General features: G+C 35.9%; 2 protein-coding genes, 1 long non-coding RNA gene and 1 pseudogene across 5 annotated transcripts in view; 1 reads left to right on the top strand and 3 right to left on the bottom strand.

The window, feature by feature from the left end:
- Positions 1-20,631, bottom strand: part of LOC141656894 (uncharacterized) — a 141,224-nt gene that overhangs the window by 28,266 nt on the left and 92,327 nt on the right. The window lies entirely within an intron of this gene.
- LOC141656884 (acidic endochitinase SP2-like) overlaps positions 1,568-20,631 on the top strand; it is a 47,492-nt gene continuing 28,428 nt past the window's right edge. The window contains exons 1-2 of one of the 2 annotated variants that reach the window (XR_012548603.1): positions 1,568-2,068; positions 2,813-3,310. Coding sequence is in view for 1 of the 2 variants with exons in the window: in XM_074463976.1 (XP_074320077.1) it covers positions 1,636-2,068; positions 2,813-3,225 (846 nt within the window). In the remaining variant the exon portion in view is untranslated. Of the gene's footprint in view, positions 2,069-2,812; positions 3,313-20,631 lie in introns of those variants that run through there. The other variant, XM_074463976.1, reaches the window with a different exon arrangement.
- LOC141657915 (wall-associated receptor kinase 2-like) lies at positions 3,903-7,195 on the bottom strand (annotated as a pseudogene).
- LOC141657914 (wall-associated receptor kinase 5-like) lies at positions 8,005-15,236 on the bottom strand. The gene is made up of 3 exons (XM_074465310.1): positions 14,789-15,236; positions 9,498-9,677; positions 8,005-9,212 (listed from the first exon to the last, which is right to left on the bottom strand). The coding sequence occupies exons 1-3, from the start codon at positions 15,234-15,236 to the stop codon at positions 8,005-8,007; spliced, it is 1,836 nt and encodes a 611-aa protein (XP_074321411.1).

Here is a 20,631-nt window from a genome sequence, read left to right as displayed (position 1 = left end):
TATCTTAAATTTGTTATAAAAGTGTTAGGTAAAAATAAATGGTGAATAATATGTCCGTCTATTTTGACCCGTAAGGTTACAACAGTTAAATTAATATATCCGTCTTAAATGATAATTGTGTAATAAATTGATTTGAAATAATTTCTTTAATAAGTTTTGCTTAAGACGGATAGTGACCGTCTTAAATGAAAATTTGTGTTAAGTAAAAATAAATAGTATATAGTGGGGTCAAATAAAAAGGAAAGGGAAACCTCTCTATTGTAGAGAAAAATGAGTAAAAACTTTAAGGGATTGTGGAAAATGAGTTAGAGGAAAGAGAAGATAAGGTGTAAAAATATAAGAAGAAAGAGAAAAATAGGAGGGAAATATTTCACCTCTTTGATGTCATTGCTCTTAAAAAGGTGTTCTTTGAGAAAATGAGTAAGAGCATCCACATCCATGAGGATGATTTTCTCTTATTTTTTCTCTTTCCTTTTCTAATTTGGACACCTCGCTTTCACCCAGATTTCACTATCTTCATCCTCTCATTTTTTCTCTTCTTAAAAAAATTGCACATCAAAGAGGATCCTTTTATCATCCTCTCACATGTGTTTTGTTACCAAATAATAAAAAAGAAATATATTATATGCCGCATGGTAGTCGGTAGATGATGGATGAATAGTGTGCACAAGGGCCAATGTTGCATATCCTCTAAAAATAGAGGAAGTGTTCCTCTTCCTTCTTCTAAGAGGACATGTAAGATGTAACATTGATTCCACATTGAAGAGGACATCCTCTTAGATGAGAGAGAGTTCTAAGAAGATGGTCCATTCTCTTTAATGTGGATGCTCTCATAGGACTAACAACAAACAAGCAAGTCTACCGTTAACAACAAAAGTCCAACTTAATAACCTTCATTCTAGACACATTCTTCTATTGTTGTGTGGTCACACTACATTTTATAGCCTTACCCCAATTCTCATATAAGCCGGTTTTACGACAATGTTAATATAAGATCTCTAAGTTCTCTCACCGTAGGTGGTTACTTTATTTTCCTAGTTTTTTTTTTGTTAATTGACTATGTGTTTTATAATTTTTTTCACATACAATACTTTCATATGAGTCGGTTTCATAGACGATTTTCTCATCTTTAATCCCATGGCCACCTTCATGCAATTTGCAATTGTGGAGCACTGCCTAGAAACCCACAATTTGAATGATAAAAGTCAAAACACATATAAACCACAAAAACAACACAATAATATAGGACTAACTAAATAAATAGACCAAGTCAAAATACAACACGTCTACCCAGTGACGGATATAGATATATTCATTATAAACTTGCGACGGGTAAAAAACTATTAATATCGGTAGATAATACACAACAGATTGCTACTCTCCGGGTACTCTGCTTTTGTCTTATCTACCCCACATAGTAATATTTGGTCCGTCACAAGTTTGCGACGGATATGCCCCTCATAAATAAGAATATGTGCGTGGTCAAACTATTACTACAAAATTTCTATCATATAATCAATTATAAAAAGACTTTCTTACCAACTATCCATATTACATTCTCTTATAAATACTTAGTCCTATCATATAACATTACCGTATAATTACATAAACAAACCAATAAACCATATAATAAAAATGTCACAAATGACATTTACACTAAAGCAAACCATAGTCACATTAATTTTAGCCATTTTAATTTCTTCATTTCCCATATCATTATTTGCTCAAAATTGTGGGTGCGACCCGAGCCTATGTTGTAGCCAATACGGGTACTGTGGCTCGGGAGACGCCTATTGTGGTACCGGATGTAGGTCCGGTCCTTGTAACACACCATCCGGTGCACCTATTGGGAGTAGTGGCGTATCAGTATCGGATGTCGTGACTCAATCGTTTTTCGATGGGATTATTAGCCAAGCCGGGGATTCTTGTCCTGGAAAAAACTTTTATACAAGAGATGCATTTCTTAATGCTATTTCGAGTTATCCGGATTTTGGTACGACCGGTTCTAGTGATGACTCGAAAAGGGAAATCGCCGCCTTTTTTGCCAATGTCGCTCATGAAACTGGACGTAAGTCAATCGTTTTAGAATTGCTGCTACACGCGTTTCATGTCATATTTTATAATATATACTCCCGCCATCCAAAAATAATCTTTCTAATTTGACTTTTGTGATCACAGATTAAAAACTTTGACCATTAATAAGCGTGAATATAATCAAAATTGTAACATGATAATAAAATGTTCACATTCATCATAATAAAATAGGGTTTTTCTACGTGACATCCTTGTATTTTTACGAATTCTACGTGGTACCCCTCAGTTTTCAAAAATATCACTGATACCTCTGAACATAATAAAAACCTTTTAAAATACCCAAAATGTTCTAATTCACCTCTTTTAAATGTTGATTTTATGCATTTTTTGTTGATTTTTTGCATATAATTTGCCACACTATTAACATAATTTCGCAAACATATTTTCTTTACAAAATTTAACTGTTAAAAATTAGATTTCTAATAGTTTGGGTATTTTACAAACTATTTGCTAAATTTAGGGGTACAAGTGATATTTTTAAAAACTGAGGGGTATCACGTAAAATTCGAAAAAATACAGGGGCACCACGTAGAAAAACTACTAAAATCTTTCACAAAAAAATAAATTTTGAATGAAAAAAACATATAAATGGCAAAAAAAATCGAGTCAAAACGGTGCCTGAGAGACTCGGCTAGTACAAAAAGATGACGCCCCAATTATCGGTTTAAACTTTTGGTTAACACGTTGGTAATATTTTCCTTTGTTATATATTCAACAGGGTTTTGTAGCACAGAGGAGAACAATGGCGCAGCAACAAACGACGCATATTGCGATACAACCAACACGCAATACCCGTGTGTGGCAGGCAAGAAATATTACGGAAGAGGTCCGATTCAACTGTCATGGAACTTCAACTACGGTCCAGCCGGACAATCAATTGGATTCGACGGACTAAACAACCCGGAAATTGTAGCTAATGATGTTGTTACTTCGTTTAAGACGGCCTTATGGTTTTGGATGAACAACGTACATTCAGTGTTGAACCAGGGATTCGGAGCTACGATACGAGCTATTAATGGTGATCTTGAATGTAATGGGAAAAATCAGGCTGAAGCTAATGATCGCATTCAGTTATATCAGCAGTATTGTCAAGATTTCGGAGTCGATCCTGGTCAAAATCTTTCTTGTTAGAACCATGAAAAAAACAGAATATCTTATATAATATAATACCGTGTTAATGTATGTTGTGAACTTAAGACGATCTTAAACAAGGCTAGTTTACGGAAAAAGCGAGTTGAGAATAAAAGCGAGTTGTATTTGTTGCTTAACAATGTTGAATATCAATATCAATATATCATTACACTCAATGAAGTTTATTTTGTCTAACTAAGACCGCGCACTTAGTTGCATTATTGGAGAAGGGAGGGGAGATTCAAACCTGGGACTTATTGTCCACAATACCTTCGTCTTAACCACTAAACTAAGACATTTTCGATTATTACACTCAAGAAGTTATTTACGTATAAATTTGGACATTTTACTTAGATAATTATCACCATATAGCTAAGGACGGATCAGATAATCCAAAATGCAAATTATTACGGTCAACAATTGCGTAAAAAGTATCCCTTCAAAAAATGTGATTCATTTACAATAAAATATTACCATTTGTTTTGAGAAAAGTTATCAGAACAATTTTCTAATAAAAATGTGAACAATTTTAGCTGTAGCTTTAGTTGCAACATTTTGTCATTAAAATAATAACGATATTTTCTCCCTCTTAATTTTAGATAGTAAAGACCCGTGTGAAATGAGAATTTGCCATTAAGACATGAGTACAAGTGTACAACACATTCTTGCAAATAATACTATCTTGCAAATTCTAAGGAATCCAAAAGGCTACTAACTTGGCTATTAGAAGACTCCATGGTACTTCCCTTATGGCAACCATCACTTTCCTTTGGTGGCATCGACGACTCGCCACTCAAGTATGCATCATTGTCATTTCGGTTCACCAAACCACATCTAACCAAGGGTTGTGATCCAAGTCCAACCCTTCCTCTTATTCTCTCTAACTCGGCCGCAACTTGCTTCATAGTTGGTCTCTCATCACCCTTCAATCTCAAGCACCAATGAGCAAGATTAGCTACTTCTTTTACTTGCTCCGACACTTCATCACTTGCTATTATTTTGTCAATGATCTCGAGAAGTCGATCTTCCTTCAATTTCATGAGAAAGAAGTTGGCAAGGCATCTCTCATTTTCAGGCCTATCAAAAGAAAGTGCATATTCTCTAGTAAATAGTTCGACAAGAACAACTCCAAAGCTGTAGACATCACTCTTTTGAGTTAATTCACTTGTTTGTAAGTACTCAGGATCCAAATAACCACGCGTTCCTAGGATTATAGTGGCTAAATGGTCTTGATCGACTGGAACCAATCTTGACGCTCCAAAATCGGCCACTTTGGCCATGTAATTTTGGTCCAAGAGAATGTTGGTGGACTTGATATCTCTATGAATTATAGGTATCGAAATTGTGGTGTGCAAATAGGATAAAACCTCGGCCACTTGAGACGCGATTTTAAGCCTCATATCCCACTTAAGCAGAGACGCTTTCACCTCATCATGTAAATGGTCGCTTAACGTTCCATTGTCAATAAACTCGTACACAAGTAATGGTAACTCGGTCTCCAGACAACACCCTAAGAGCTTCACCACATGCCGGTTATTCAATTGAGATAATATGACGACTTCATTAATGAATTGCTCGGTTTGGGCAGAGTCTACCTTGCGAGACTTCTTAATAGCAACTACTTGATTGTTATCCAAGGTTCCTTTGTATACGACACCAAATCCACCCTCGCCTATGATATTGTTATCGCTATATTTGTTTGTCGCCTTTTCAAGTTCTTCGATGGTGAATACTTTGAGCATTTCGACCTTTACATCTCTTCCAGAGATAAGCCTTTGATGCAACAAGTGACCGCCATTTTGTCTAAAGAAGGTTTCGCGAGCTATTTTTAGACGCTTTTTCTCTCGTTGCAAGTATAGTACAAATGCTAGCATTATTAAACCAATGATACTACCACCAACACCTGACAAATATTCATCAAATTCGTCAAAATCTCGCTTTACAACGACCAATAGTGCTCTGAAGCATTCCCAATAAACTAAAAGATTAAGGATTGTTCAACTTTTTCCTGCTCAGTTAATTGACAAAAAAAGTGGGCCCTATTGAAAATAATCTTTAAATTGATTCGCACAATTAATTGTTGATGCACCATCACATATATATGAAGTACTGTCGTAAGAGTTTTTACTTACCAACCGAGACCTTGAAAGATGTCGAAGAAATTTCCTTGCGATGAGGTATACAAGTACCCGTCTTTGTCCCATCGCCATGGAAGCCCTTTGGGCAGCGACAACTATAGCCACCATTAGAATTGATACAATATTCTTGCTTTTTACAGTTGTTGAGGCCTTGATCAGCACACTCATCCACATCTACGTAACACAAGTCGAAATTATCAGTTTTTACAAACATGTTACACGGAACATACTACTAACATATAAGACCATTTTATACAAGTATCTTCGTAGAACTGCAAGTCAATTTTGGGTTTATAAAATGCCTATATTAGAACGGTTTTTCCAGAATGACACGGAGCTGTTATAAAATGAACAACCATACAAGAACGGTTTTAGATTATACCGTTCTCAAGTAAAGTATGAATGAAAAAAAGTAAGGGATATTCTCTCGTGTACCCCCTCAACTTTTTCATTTTCTAAGATATACCCCTCTTTTCTCTTGGAAAAAAACTTTGACCGCCAGTAACTCTTGGCTACAAATTCAGAATACGATAATTTTTTTTTTCAAATTGTCCGTTTTAAGAGGTCTTCAGTTTGAAAAAGAATTCACCAACGTCTCAACTAGTAGTCAGGAATTATGGTCGGTCAAAGTTTATTCGTTAAAAAAGCTTTGACCAACCATAACTTACCACTGGTTTGAAAAAAAATACCGTTTTCTGAACTCGTAACAACGAATTATTATCACTCAAAGTTTTTTTGTGAAAAACGAGGATACATCTTAGAAAACGAAAAAGTTCAGGGTACACAAGAGAATATGCAAAAAGTAAAAATAAATAAATAAATACCTTTGCAACCATTTGCTAAGTATGGATTACCCGAGTATCCATCGTTACACTTGCACCGATAACCAGCATTAACATTCGAATGCGACACTTTGTTTCACTCCATTTATACCACAAATTATTCAACTGTCAGAGTCTCACTTCCCCAGATCCTCGGTTTATAACCTGAAATTGATCGCAAGTACTATCGCCATTGCACAAGCATGTCCCTCTTGCTTGAGCTATTGCGCAATTCTCCGTACCAATCATCCAATCAAAGATAACCGGGAGCTCCCCTGCCTTAAGGGGCACATTAGTTACGTTATCAATCCGAAAATACAAAGCATTTTTTTCAACAACAAATGCAGAACCACAAGGATTAAACCCGATAACATCCTTGTGTTGGTGAAAACTTTGGGCTTCAACAGTAATGTTGGTCACGCCCTCGGGGACTGGAGTAGTACAACAACCGAGATCTTTACACGTTCCATTCGCAACAACGTCGTGGATTGTATCACATACTGTCATACATCCAGTATAATATGATTGCTTATGACGCATTCCTTTGAACCAAGCAAAGGTGTCACACCCTATGGCCGCGAAAACACTTTTGGTACTAGAAATCGTAAATCTACCTCCCATGGTAATTGTCGCGTTATTTTGGAAAACTTGTTTTCCATTTTTGGTAAAACAAATGTGAGAAATTGCGCTAGAAACGCGAATTTCTCCTTCAGGTAACAAGATGTCTAGCACCTCTAGTCCTGCATACATGGGTCGAGGTGTGTCGTCTTTGGACGTGTTATCACAATCGATCTTGTAAAACATGTCGTTGATACTCTCGTTGTAATAACATCCCGTTCCTATACCAAATGGGTACGGGATAGTCACGTTACCACATTTGTTTGGGCATTTTTCGTGCAATGTCCATTGGTTGGTTGTTGCTCCCTCCTCTACTCCGATCACTACCACGACCGATGTAATAACAAATAATATTAGTTTAAAATTATTGCTTGATCTCATTTTTTGTGTAGATTATGTGATTTAATTTATTTAAATTGTTTGAATAATATTATAATGAGTCAAAAACTGTTGTATTATAGATTTATAGTGTAGCTTACTTATGGTTTGGTTTCTTTTGTGATCATGTGACAATATTTATGGAGGGAGGTACGGTTGAATATAGGGAAGCTTTAGGACAACAAGTTGAAGGGTTGATCTTGTTTGTGATGGCTGATATCCGTCACAAGTTTGTAACAGGTCAACTAGTACCCACATGAGTCGATATGACAAATTATTTGTGACTCCCTAATGCACCTTAATTTTTGTTTTATCTACCGATGTGGGTGATACTTAACCCGTCACAAAGGAGACTTACTGAATATACTAATAGCATACCCAAAAAAAAGTGCATGTAATAAATTTCACGTATGAAACTATCAAAGGTCTTTTTAAAGATGTAAGATTCCTGTGGAAAGACAAAGATGGTTCATTACAATTAACTAAGGCAACAACTACAAAGAAGATGTAACTTCAATAGCAAAAAAGGTAGACCATGAAAAACAAGATAAGGTATCTTAAAACCGAAAATAACAGCTGGGTCGAGTTCATGTTCGTGTCACATATAAATGAGTCATCGATCTACCTTCAACTTGAACCCAATTCATTTACTTAAATGGGTCATACACTTCAATCATAGCCTAACCCATTTAACTTTCTCATAACCTAACCTGACTTGTTTAACTCATTTATTTTAAGCAGCTCAACTTTATCTTACTCAACCCATCTACCCGGTTTAAAATCAATGACCCGTTTAACCCAAAATGACATCTTGGGAATCACACTCATCTACCATATTCTAAGGATGCCAAAAGGCTACTAATCTGGCTATTACAAGACTCCATGGATGTACTTCCCTTATGATCACTTTGTTCCCCTCGTCTCGACGACTCACCGTGCAAGTATACATCATTGTCGTATTGGTTCACCATACTCAACGGTTGTGATCGAACCCTTCCTCTTATTCTTTCTAGCTCGGCCGCAACTTCCTTCATAGTTGGTCTCTCATCACCCTTTAATCTCATGCACCATTGAGCAAGATTAGCTACTTCTTTTACTTGCTCCAACATTTCTTCACTTACTATTGTTTTGTCAATGATCTCGAGAAAGCGATCTTCCTTCAATTTCATTAGAAAGAAGTTGGCTAGGCATCTCTCATTTTCCGGTCTATTAGAAGAAACTGCATATTCTCTAGTAAAAAGTTCGACCAGAACAACTCCAAAGCTGTAGACATCGCTCTTTTGGGTCAGTTCACTTGTTTGTAAGTACTCAGGATCCAAATAACCACATGTTCCTATAACCATGGTGGCTAAATGAGCTTGATCCATTGGAACCAACCTTGATGCTCCAAAATCGGCTACTTTGGCCATGTAATTCCGGTCTAGGAGAATATTGGTAGACTTGATGTCTCTGTGAATTATAGGTATCGAAATTGTGGTGTGCAAATAGGATAAAACCTCGGCCACTTGTGACGCGATTTTAAGCCTCATATCCCACTTAAGAAGAAACACCTTCCTTTCATTATGCAAGTGTTCATGTAATGTTCCATTGTCGATAAACTCGTACACAAGTAATGGTAACTCGGTCTCAAGACAACACCCTAAGAGCTTCACCACATGCCGGTTATTCAATCGAGACAATACAACGACTTCATTAATGAATTGCTCGGTTTGGGCCGAGTCTACTTTGAGGGACCTCTTGATGGCAACTACTTGATTGTTATCTAAGGTTCCTTTGTATACTACGCCAAATCCGCCCTTGCCTATGATATTATTGTCATTGTATTTGTTAGTTGCCTTTTCGAGTTCTTCAATGGTGAATATTTCGAGCATTTCAACTGATACGTCTCTTCCAGAAGAGAGCCTTTGATGCAATAAGTGACCACCATTTTGTGTGAAGAAGCTTTGTCGAGCTATCCTTAGGCGTTTTCTCTCGCGTTGCCAAAAAAGCACGAATGCTAGCATTATTGAAGCGATAATGAGACCTCCAACACCTAATAAGTATTAATCAAACTCGTCAACATCTCGCTTCTACAACAAATATAATACCCCCTCTGTTTAAATGAACTTCATACGTTTGTTTAATTTATGCATGTGAGATATATTTTAATCAAATGTATGGAATTGACTTAAAAGAAGAGAGTAGTCAGCAAACTCATTATGACGAAATTATTCAACAGAGGTAAACAAATGACTATGACTGGCGATATTAGTATTCTACTATGTGAAAACTCATTATGACGAAATTATTCAACAGAGGTAAACAAATTCTCGCTTACCAACCGAGACCTTGAATGAAGTTGATGATGTTTCCCTCCGATAAGAAATACAAGTACCCGTCTTTGTGCCATCGCCATGGAACCCCTTAGGGCAACGACAACTAAAACCGCCATTAGTGTTGATGCAATATTCTTGCTTTTTACAATTGTTGAGCCCTTGATCAGCACACTCATCCACGTCTAACCAGCAAATCGAAATCTATCTATATAAAATTATAATACAGGAACCACTACACATCATCCTGGACACGTGGCAACTCCTCATCGATTTTTTTCCCGCCCATCTCCACACAACCCTAAAAAGTAAAAACCCATTGTCTTTGCTAAACAAATCTACCGCCGTCTATCACTTTGCTTCTCTTCCAGGCTTCCCTTTCCCTAATTTAATATCCCGTTAACCTAAACGTGCATGTTCTGTTTCTTTGCCCTATACACATCAACACATGTTTATCCGTTGCCTCCATCTCTTTTCCAAACAACTTGCTTATCTGCTCTTTCGATAAAATTGAAATCTCGTGATATGCTCTTGATCCAAATTAAAGTTAGAGAAAATTCTTGATTACAGCCTTTTAAAAATCACTTTTTGAAAATTACAGCCTTATATAATTTTTTTTGAAAATTACATCCAAAATATTACTTTTCTTCTAAAATTGCACCAACTTGAGGTTTTTGGTGATTTTTAATGATGTTTTTATGATGTTTGGGGTGATTAATTGGTTTGTGTCAAGGAGAGGTAAGAAATCTGGGTAAGTAGGCTCTCAAATAATAAAGGATACATCATAAAAACATCATCAAAAATCACCAAAAACCTCAAGTTGGTGCAATTTTAGAAGAAAAGTAATATTTTGGATGTAATTTTCAAAAAAAAATTATACTCCCTCCTATTCTACATAACCTTCCTTATTTCCTTTTTCATCTATTCACAATATCTTCCCTCTTTCCTTATTTAGTAAAGTTTTATACTTATTTTAATCAACTCACCCCACAACAATACCCCACAATACTCATACTTTATCTTATTTTAATCACCTTACCCCACAACAATACTTATTTTAATCACCTCACCCCCACAATACCTTCCCTCTTTCCAATTATCTCACCCCACCACAATACTTTAACTTATTTAATTCAAACACCCTTAATTTCCGTGCCATCCATGAATAGAGAAGATTATCGGGAATAGGAGGGAGTATAAGGCTGTAATTTTCAAAATGAGGTTTATAAAAGGCTGTAATCAACAATTTTCTCTTAAAGTTATCAAAGATTTAGTCGGAAGACAAAGTTTCTGCAATGGTATTGTTTTACTTTTACCTATTTTGCTGGATAAATAGGGTTTTGATAGAGAAAGTTATTGATATACGGAGTACATGTTTGTTTACTCGGTGTCGCTGATTTACGCTTCGATTTCAAAAAAATCTAGAGAATGCTAGAGTAAGATTTGGGCCGGATCATATAAAGCGATGAGTTTCCACTTCATTACATTGTTCACCTTATAGGTATGTGTCATTTTTCGTTTCAATTTAAATATGTCATTTGATTTTATTACAAATGAATCTATTTATATAGATGGTGGTGTTTAATTTTATAATGTATGCTCATTGAATTACACTAACAACAACTACCATTAACAGGCCGTAGTATCTTACAACTTTGAATGTCTTTTTTCTGTTTGTGAGTTTCATTGTATCGATGTGTGGCATTTCCGACTTATATTGTTCAATTCTTCCGAACGCATGGTTGCCGTCAATGAACTGAAACAGGTTTTCCATATCTTCTCCCCCTTTTTATTTATACTGTACCTTTTTTAATTATTTAAATTTATTTCTATAGAGTATAATGCATTTGTTATTTCTTTGTTCATCTCCTAATAATCTCTCAAATGTTCTAGACTAAAATTTATAATATTCAATAGTCTATACATCCTCTTTTCATGGTAAAATTTTACATTCATGGTGAAATCCGATGTTCGCTCTCTATACTGTTTATTGACCATCAAACAATTGACAAACAACCTATCAATAGGCTTTTTGGCTTCCAAAACCTTCGACTTCATGATTCTCCCATTAGAGAACAAGACTTCTCTTAATAATAACATGTAAGTTGTTCTATATGTTGTTCCCTTCTTTCTTTTTCTAAATGATTATGAATGCGTTTTGTGATACCACTGTATTCAATTATGCGTTTGTGTATTATAATGCTTAGTGTTGTCGATATTAGTTTGAAATTCGACACTAAACACAAATTTAATGATATCTTTAGCCATCTTTACAGTGCAGTCGTGATAAAGGTTTTCTATACGATTGCAATCTTTACCAGCACTTAAGAGAAGAATAGCATGTTTATGTTCCATTTTTCTGAATATTATGAAGGTCTTTGTTATACCACCGAGTTCAACTATGCAGTCGTTTCTGTCATTTGTTTACCTCTAATTAAAATACTCTCAATCTCTCATAAAAATTGAAAAAGTAAATAAATGATTGAGGCGAAGCAACTACTACAAATTTAGCAAATTAACAATCTGATCGTGATATTATAGAATTTTGGGTTAAAATAGGCTGCTATTATCTTATTTCTCACACCGGGGCTTTGCCCCTCTTTTGTACCAAAAAAAAATTATCTTATTTCTCACTTGGTAATGCAAGTACTATTTCATTAAAACACAGTATAGCATCGTTAGTTTAATACTGCTCATGAACTTGCTATTTTCAATCAATCATTTACTCCGTATTAGTTTTTGTCGAAATTGAATGCAATACAAAGGATCACTGAAATACAAAGTGTCGCCAGTCTCATAATTATTCAATAAACAAACTTTCTTGATATTAGGTGTAACTTGTGGGGGACGATTTGCATATTTACCCTTTACATGTGTAAATTCGTTGATTGATAACTTTGTAAATTTGAAGCTTTAGAATGACCTTTGTCAGATTCAGGCAGTGTAATATTGATTAATGTTACAAATCCTTGTTCTCTATATTGTTGCCTATCTTAATTTAATATAAAATAAAATTATATTTGACTGTGATTTTTTTAAAAATGGATCGTCTTACACAATAATTAACATACCCCGTAATATGGGGTAATTGTTTTCAGTAGTGCAAAATTTACGAGAACACTTCAACTAAAATGAGTTATTCGTCATTTATGAGACCTTTTCTTGAATGTCATTTCTTTTCTCTTTGTTGGCGCAGGTTCTTACAAGTTAACCCACAGGAATATTTTCGTATGAATGCAAGACGGGAAGAAAAGGCACATAGAAGTCTTGAACTCTTGATGATTCGTTAAACTTCAAAAATTGTACCAAACTCATTATTTTACTTTATTTTTGATGAACTAATGATTAACAAGCGTTATAATTATGCCATGCCTTAGTAACTAAGAGATACGGTGAAAATTACGTCTTAAATAACATTGTGCTCCTCTACGAAATAAATTAGCCATTGACAAAATACATATCCGAGCCATTTGCCTTCATATTACTTCGCTTCTCTACCTATATCCGGCCCCACTCATTTATTAGTTACGCTTTTTTATCTTTTGGAGATTTTAATAAAAGAACAATTAACTATAACGTGGGAGTATATGTTTTACCGACTTGTATATAAAGCTTTATATTAATCCGTATTTACTAAAGGGACGTGCTAAATCCCGCACATCATTTTGCTTAATCCCGCACACTTTTCCCCCTTATTCCGAATATATCCTTCTCATTTCTCAACCCCTAGCAAGAGTGAATCCAGTGAGAGAAACAAGAGAACTGTTACCCTAATAAATCAATTGCACAGGCAGACTCTCCCACCACAGTCCCTGCTCCGGCATCCTCCCTCACCACCCTCCAGCGCCGGCGACTACCCCTCCTCATACCCATGCCCGCGCCGACCCGTGTGCCTGTGACACTAGCGGTCCACTAGCACTACTCTCCGTGCAAGCGACACCGCCACAACCCTTCCCTGCACCAAGGACGACGCACTCAACCCTTCCCTACACTAGGACACCGCCACTCAAGCCGCCCCACCAGAAAACCGACGACGATTTAGAGGAAGGTCAACGACGACAGTAAGGGGTTGGGTAGACGGCGACGGTTAAGGGGTTGAGGTGATGGTGGTCGTGGGTGATGAGCGGGGAAGAGCTTGAATTGACGGCGGATATAGGGGTAGACGGCACGGTGGTGGTGGAGTTGGTCGGCGCTTGGGTGGGCAGAGAGTAGTCGGAGTAGTCAGGGTTGGGATTTGGGGCATTTGGGGATTTTTTAAATTTTTTTTAGTTATTTTGTATTCTTTAATTTTTTTTAAAGTGAAGGGTAATATGGGAAAAAAGAGGCAAAATGTGTAGGATTAAGTAATTAGTGTGTAGGATTTAGCATATACGTTAAATTGTCATAAAATTATGCATCATTTGGCCAATTTTGGCCATTATATGAGTTCAAGTAATATAGTTTGTAATACTCACAACATATTAAATTTAAAAAACTAACTACTAAAGGGTTTTTATAGTAATCCGATTATTTGTATACCTTTTCTATTTACTTTAGGGTTTTTAATCAAAGATAAGCAAATGATTGAGATAGATCGAGGTAATATATATTCGAAAAAGTGGATAATGTGAGGAATATTATCATTACGTATATATAATCATAACTGTTGTTTTGCATTTGTCGATCAAAACATATTTTACCTATAAAATATATAAGGTTAATTTATATATATTAGTCTATCTATTACCTTATATATCCCCGTGCAACTTTGCACGGGTCCTAAACTAGTTAGATATATTTGCAAACACGTAATGTACTAACATACTCCCTCCGTCCCATTCATTTATTTACCTTTTTTTTACGGGTATTTTAATCAAAAATAAGCAAATGATTGGGACAGAGAGAGTATACGACTAATTTATATCATAACTTTTGATGAATTTCGAATAAATTGCTAGTAAATAAATAAGAGTAAATTAAAAATTACTCCCTTTTAAAATCCAATTTTTTAAAATTACTCCTTTATATAATTTTTTTCTAAAATTACTCCTTCAAAAACATTTTTATCAAAAAATGCTTCAAAACACCAAGTTAAGTTACTTATTCCGTCATTTTATAAACTTATTTCATTTGTGTCTTAGCCAATTTATATTTTGAAACGTATAACAATGGAGAATTAGTTAAAAAACAGACGTAATAGGTCACCTAAATTTAAGTTTTGAAGCAATTTTTGATAAAAGTGCATATTAAGAGAGTAATTTTAGAAAACAGAATTTTAAAAAAGAGTAATTTTTAATTTACTCTAAATAAAATGTACCGTTGCAGCCATTAGGTAAGTATGGATTGCCAAAGTATCCATCTTTACACTTGCATCGATATCCAACATCAATACTCGAATCATCACAAGTACTATTTCCCTTACACAAAGATTTCCCTCTTGCTTGAGCTATCGAGCAAATCTCGGTTCCAATCATCCAATCAAAAACAACCGGGAGCTGTCCCGGCTTATTGGGCACCTTAGTCAAGTTACCAATACTAAAATTGAAATTATTCTTTTCAACGACGAAGGCAGAACCACAAGGATTAAACCCTATACCATCCTTATGTTGAGCAAAACTTTGAGCCTCAATCGTAATATTGGTCACACCCTCAGGGACCGGAGTAGTACAACAACCGAGATCTTTACACGTTCCATTCGCAACAACGTCATGGATTGTGTCACATACTGACATACATCCTGTATGGTATGATCGTTCTTGACGCATCTGTTGGGTTCCTTATGTTGATGATAACATGCCCATTTGATTTGTGTTATATTAGTTTACCTTTTCAGGATTAATGATGTAATCAAGCTTGGATTAAGAAGTGTTGAAGTTGTTACTAATCCCATTGTAATTAGTCGTGTGTCATCTAATGTACAAGTGAGAAAGTTAAGTATAGTAGAGTAATAGAAACAGTCCAGGATACTTTGCTTCAACAAGCAAACAGCTGAGTGGACTAGGCCACAGCTCGTAGAACTTGAAGCTTCCTTTTTATCTTTCAAATGCTTTCACGTGACTCTTATTTTCTAAGATAAAAACCTGATTTTATTAAGGAGGTAGTATCCAATAAAGAGTGGTTTGAATTATTCAAAATGTTTCCTCTTTATGCAAATTCAATCCTTTGGTTTTTAAGAAAACAAAAGTTGCTTTTTGCCTTATTTGTGTTAACTTGTCATCATGTGACTTGTCTCACATCCTTTGTTTTCTGAAATTGCATGAGCATTTAAGGTTGTCTTTCAAACCTTCTTTCTCTATTCCTTCTTTTGCAAAAGACTCCTTTTTGGTGCAAGTTATTAGGTGGTTGCTATTGTCCTTCACATGTGAGGTCTTTGACCCTTCAAAACCCTAGCAACTCCTTCACTCACCTCCTCTATATAAACCGTGCATCCTCCTCATTAAATCCCCAAGACTTTTCTGATTTAATTCTTTCATGTTTTGCAAAGTGTTTTCAAAAGCTTAAAATCGTGTCTTTTGCAAAATCTTTTTAAAAGTCTTCAAGTGTCTTTCGGTTTCTACGATCGTGGCCCTCTTTGTTGCTTTTCAATACTAAACTCTCTTGCTTAAAAGTGTTGATCTTGTAAAAGTTGTCCACCTCTATTCTTTGCTAAGAATGTGTTAGTGGAAACTTGATCCTTTACATTTTAAGTGTGTTAGTAGAGTTTAGGACGGAGTAGTCTTTAACTCTTGACAACCGGAGTAGGTTGTGAGTTGTTGAGTTCTAGGACGGAGTAGTCCTTTAACTCTTGGCAATCGGAGTAGATTGCGAGTTAGCTTGTCATAGAACGGAGTAGTTCTTGTACTAGCTTTGCAACCGGAGTAGGTTGGCGTCTTTTATTACAAGGGTCTTTTAGTTTTCGGAGTAGATCACTAAAGTAAAGTAATAAAAAGTAGATTGGACGTAGGCACTTGAGTTTCTTGCCGAACCAATTCAAAAATCTCGTGTTCAAGTGCTTATTTTATTTCCGCTGTCTTTTTACTTTGTTTGTTTGTTTTGTTTCGCTTAAACTTAGAAGTAACAGTTCATCATACTGTCGCATTTGGTCTGCAGTCATACTTCACAAACTGAGACAAATAGATACAGTCAGAACGATTGTTGCTTTCATACTTCAGCAAACATTCATCGAGATACTTGTTCAATCTTTCAATATTATTCAAAGTATCCTCTAAATCTCTTTTGTTCATTTAACTTACTTTAATCCAATAAAGTTGAAGTTAAAATTTTTAAAAGAGTACCTAATTCACCCCCTCCCCCTCTTAGGTACTTGAATCCATAAACTCAACAGCATCCCTTCGAACCAAGCGTAAGTATCTATTAGGCATATAATATATGTTTGATATTATATGGGATACTCATATCTTTTGGTTATTGTAATCCCGCTGACTCCTCACCCGACTCCCCTCGCTCTTCAGGTACTCCATATGCTCTTGCTAATTACCTTACTTGTACTAATTTTTCTCGCAACCATCGAGTCTTCCTTGCAGCTATTTCTAATGGGGTTGAGCCCCCTAGTTTCCGCGTTGCCATTAATGACCCACGGTGGTGTAAGGCCATGGAAGCCGAAATTACAGCACTTGAAAACAATGGTACATGGGAACTAGCTGATCTTCCGTCTGATAAGAAGGCTCTTGGTTGTCGATGGGTTTACAAAATCAAATACAAGTCTGATGGTAGCATTGAACGGTATAAAGCTCGGCTAGTAATATTTGACAATCATCAGGTTGAAGGTATTGATTATGGTGAGACTTTCGCACCTGTTATAAAAATGGTCACTATTCGTACTTTCTTATCTGTCGCTGCTGTTAAGAACTGGGAACTTCATCAGATGGACGTGCATAATGAATTTTTGCACGGCGATCTCGATGAAGAAGTCTATATGAAACTTCCACCGGGATTTAGCAAAGGAAAGGAAGGCAAGGTCTGTCGTTTGCACAACCCCTCTAACTGCGATGCTCCAACAGGAAATGGGGACATCAAAACCACTATTAATATAGTAGAAACAAAGATCATCAATATAACAATAAAACAACAAGAACCTCCTACCTTCTAGATCCTCATCAACGAAACCGTAAAATAAACCTAATACATTCATGTATATTAAAACAAATTCTATATATTCATACTAAAATGAAATATAATTAAAACCTAAAACCACACTAAAAAAACTAAACAAAGATTCCAAAAAAAATTTACATATAATAAAACCACCATAATCAAACAATCTGTCCACATGAATCATTAGCATGTCTCCATTATTTAACCACGAAACTATAATCAAAACTATTAAGCAACGAAATTAAAAAAAAATCAATGGAAATACATACCTCCACCCGCATCATCACCCCCCTTGTGGATCTTGTGGTTTTCTTAAGTTGTTGTCGTTTTGTTACCATTCTTGTTGATAATGTTTTGTAATTTGTTGGCTGTTTATGAAGGATGAGGCACTACTACAAATACAGGCAACCACAACGGCTCTTTAACAACGCTTATTCACGAAAATCATCAAAACACGTTGTAGAATTGATTCCGCGAATTTTACCAAACTTAATTACAACGGTTCTGTGTTGTTAACCGTTGTTATTTGTTTTAACAACGGGTCATACTTGAAAAACCGTTGTTAATATAAAAATTAATAACAACGGTTGAATCTGTAATAAATTTTAACCGTTGTTAATAAGTTGGCGCAAAATTATGAAAAGTAATCACAACGGTTATATTAGAACCCGTTGTTAATACTTTTTAACAACGGTTTCAAACTCAATAACCGTTGTTATTAATGTTATGAAAATCTTAAGAACAACAGATTGCTTTATTCTGCTATACGCTACAAAACACAAACACAAGCTAATACTGCTACTATATCATCCTCCATTCCTCCCTGATCGTCTCTCTGTCTTCATCTCCGTCATTGTTGTCACTTCTTCTCTCCCTCATCGTGTTTATCAATCCGGTATATATATGTTTCTTAGCAACGCTTATAGATATAGGATTTTTTGGGTTATTATCTAATTTGTTGATAATTTAGCTTAATTGCTTTCCTGAATTTCGTTAATTTGTTTGCCTATTATTGTATTTTTTGAATTAGTTGTCTATTATTACGAATGTAGAATAATGACTCGAACTTGGATGATTGATGCAAATATGAGTGACCGCACCTACAAGGATGGTTTAGTTGAATTTTATGAAATCGTTTGAACAATTTGAAAGGTTCTTCTAGTATTGCATGTCCTTGTGAAAGATGTGGTAATATTAGCTATATGGCTTTTCCGGACGTTAAAATACACCTAGAAAAGTGGAGATTTAGTCGATCCTATACACGTTGGATTTTTCATGGGGAATCATTAGAGGAAGAGAATAACTCTGAAAAAGATGATGTTGAGGTACACGAAAGGCTAACTGATGATCCTGAGTTTGCCGAGTTTTTTGAGTTGGAAGAGTTGGAAGTAGAGAAGTTGAATGTTGGGTCTATAGATAATGAAGAGAATGATGATGAGTCCATTGCTTTTGAAGATGTAGGTGATGACACTAGTAATTGGGATGACCTTAACAACATGTATGAGAAGTTGTGTGAGTCTGAAACACCTCTGTATCCTGGTTGTAAGTTCACAAAAATGTCGGCTGTGGTGAAGTTGTATAATATCAAGGGGGCAAATGGGGTGAGTGACACGTGTTTCACTAGTTTTTTAGCCTTGATAAAGGAGTTGCTTCCTGATGGTAATGTTCTACCTGTTAAGACATATGAGGCGAAAAAACTAATAAGAGGAGTGGGTATGAAATATGAGAAAATACATGCATGTCCAAATGATTGCATATTGTATCGAAAATTATATCAAAACTTAACCAATTGCCCTAAATGTTTGGAGTGGCGTTATAAGGATAAGGAAGGGATCCCGGCTAAGGTGTTGTGGTATTTTCCATTGATACCAAGAGTCATAAGGATTTATGCGAATCCCGATGATGCAAAAATGTTAACATGACATGAAACAGGAAGAATAAATGATGGAAAGCTAAGACACCCGGCAGATGGTAAGCAATGGAAATCGTTCGACGCTAAGTATCCCGAGTTCGGCAATGAACCTAGAAACTTACGTCTAGCGTTGTCCACTGATGTAATGAACCCACACGGAAACATGAGTAGCCAACATAGTACTTGGCCAGTAGTGTTGGCTATTTATAACTTATCTCCATATGTGTGCATGAAAAGAAAGTATTTGATGTTGTCGTTGTTAATTTCCGGCCCTAAACAACCTGGAAATGATATAGATGTATATTTGGAACCTCTTCTAGATGATTTGCGATTGTTGTGGGATAGTGGGATAGAAGTATTTGATGCATATAAGAACGAAACTTTCAATTTGAGAGCGATGTTATTGTGTACAATAACTGACTATCCGGCTTATGGCGACCTTTCTGGGCACACAGTTCATGGGAAAGAGGCTTGTCCATTGTGTGGGGAGGATATCGAGTCTGAATACTTGAAGTCTTCTCGTAAGTATGTGTATATGGGAAATAGGAGGTTCTTGTATCATGACCATTGTTATCGCAAGATGCAGAAAGCATTCAATGGAAGACAAGATCTTCGTCAACCTCCTAGAATTTTGAGTAGGCATGAAGTTTATCGAAAGTAAAGCATATTGAGATAGATTATGGGAAGAAGAGCGGCTCTAAATTGTCTACTCGTGGGTATAAGAAAAGATCCATATTTTTTATAAACTTCCATATTGGCCGACTGGAGGTCGCATTGCCTCGATTTCATGCACATTGAGAAAAATGTCCGTGATAATATTATCAATACCCTTCTGAATGTTCCTGGTAAAACAAAGGATAACGCTCCAGCTAGGGAAGATATGAAAATGATGGGTATTAGGCTAGAGTTGGCACCACGAAGAGAGGTAATCGTACATTTTTACCGCCAAAGACTTTATACCCTTTCACGGAATGAGAAAAAGAGTTATGTGCATGCTTGAATGGAATTAAAGTGCCACATGGTTATTCGTCGAACATCAAAAGCCTAGTGTCGATGCAAGACCTAAAACTCACTGGGTTAAAGTCACATGATTGTCACACTTTGATGCAACAATTACTACTTGTGGCTATTCGTTCCATTTTACCTGAAAAGGT

The sequence above is a fragment of the Silene latifolia genome, chromosome 5 (genome assembly GCF_048544455.1).
Source record: "Silene latifolia isolate original U9 population chromosome 5, ASM4854445v1, whole genome shotgun sequence".
NCBI lineage: Eukaryota > Viridiplantae > Streptophyta > Magnoliopsida > Caryophyllales > Caryophyllaceae > Silene > Silene latifolia.
Note: the sequence above shows the minus strand (reverse complement) of the source record. Positions and strands in the feature narration are given on the sequence as shown.